The 492-nt window shown below is 52.6% G+C and overlaps 1 protein-coding gene across 1 annotated transcript in view; it reads left to right on the plus strand.

The window, feature by feature from the left end:
* The window catches only part of RUNX3 (RUNX family transcription factor 3), a 63,690-nt gene that overhangs the window by 24,349 nt on the left and 38,849 nt on the right, over positions 1–492 (plus strand). The window contains exon 3 of the mRNA XM_009648563.2: positions 238–394. Within this exon, the coding sequence (XP_009646858.1) occupies positions 238–394 (157 nt within the window). The remainder of the gene's footprint in view (positions 1–237; positions 395–492) is intronic.

Here is a 492-nt window from a genome sequence, read left to right on the forward strand (position 1 = left end):
CGCCCCGTGGAAGCCCCCCGCTCCTTTTAACCCCTTGATTTTAGCTCATTTTCCCCTTCCCCCTCCGCCTTTCCAGCCCTCCTCGGGGGTTCGGGTTGCTTTTGGTTTTGTTTTGGGGTTTGTTTGGTTTGGTGTTTTTTTTTCGGGGGTGGAAGGGGGGGGACGGGGACGGGCGATAGGGCAGGTTAGCTCCGACCGCGATTAATTTTACCCTAAAATCCCCTCGTCCTGCCCTAGGTCGTTGCCCTCGGCGATGTGCCCGATGGGACGGTGGTCACGGTGATGGCAGGGAACGACGAAAACTACTCGGCGGAGCTCCGCAACGCCTCCGCCGTGATGAAAAACCAAGTAGCAAGATTTAACGACCTCAGATTTGTTGGGAGAAGCGGCAGGGGTAGGTACCGGCCAGGAAATGGTTGGCCTTTTTAGTTCGGGGTTTGTTTTGTTGTTTTTCTTTTTTTTTTTTTTTTTTTTTTTTTAAGATAGGGGAAG

This window comes from Egretta garzetta, unplaced genomic scaffold, assembly GCF_000687185.1.
Source record: "Egretta garzetta isolate BGI_Z169 unplaced genomic scaffold, ASM68718v1 scaffold101, whole genome shotgun sequence".
NCBI classification, from domain to species: Eukaryota; Metazoa; Chordata; class Aves; order Pelecaniformes; family Ardeidae; genus Egretta; species Egretta garzetta.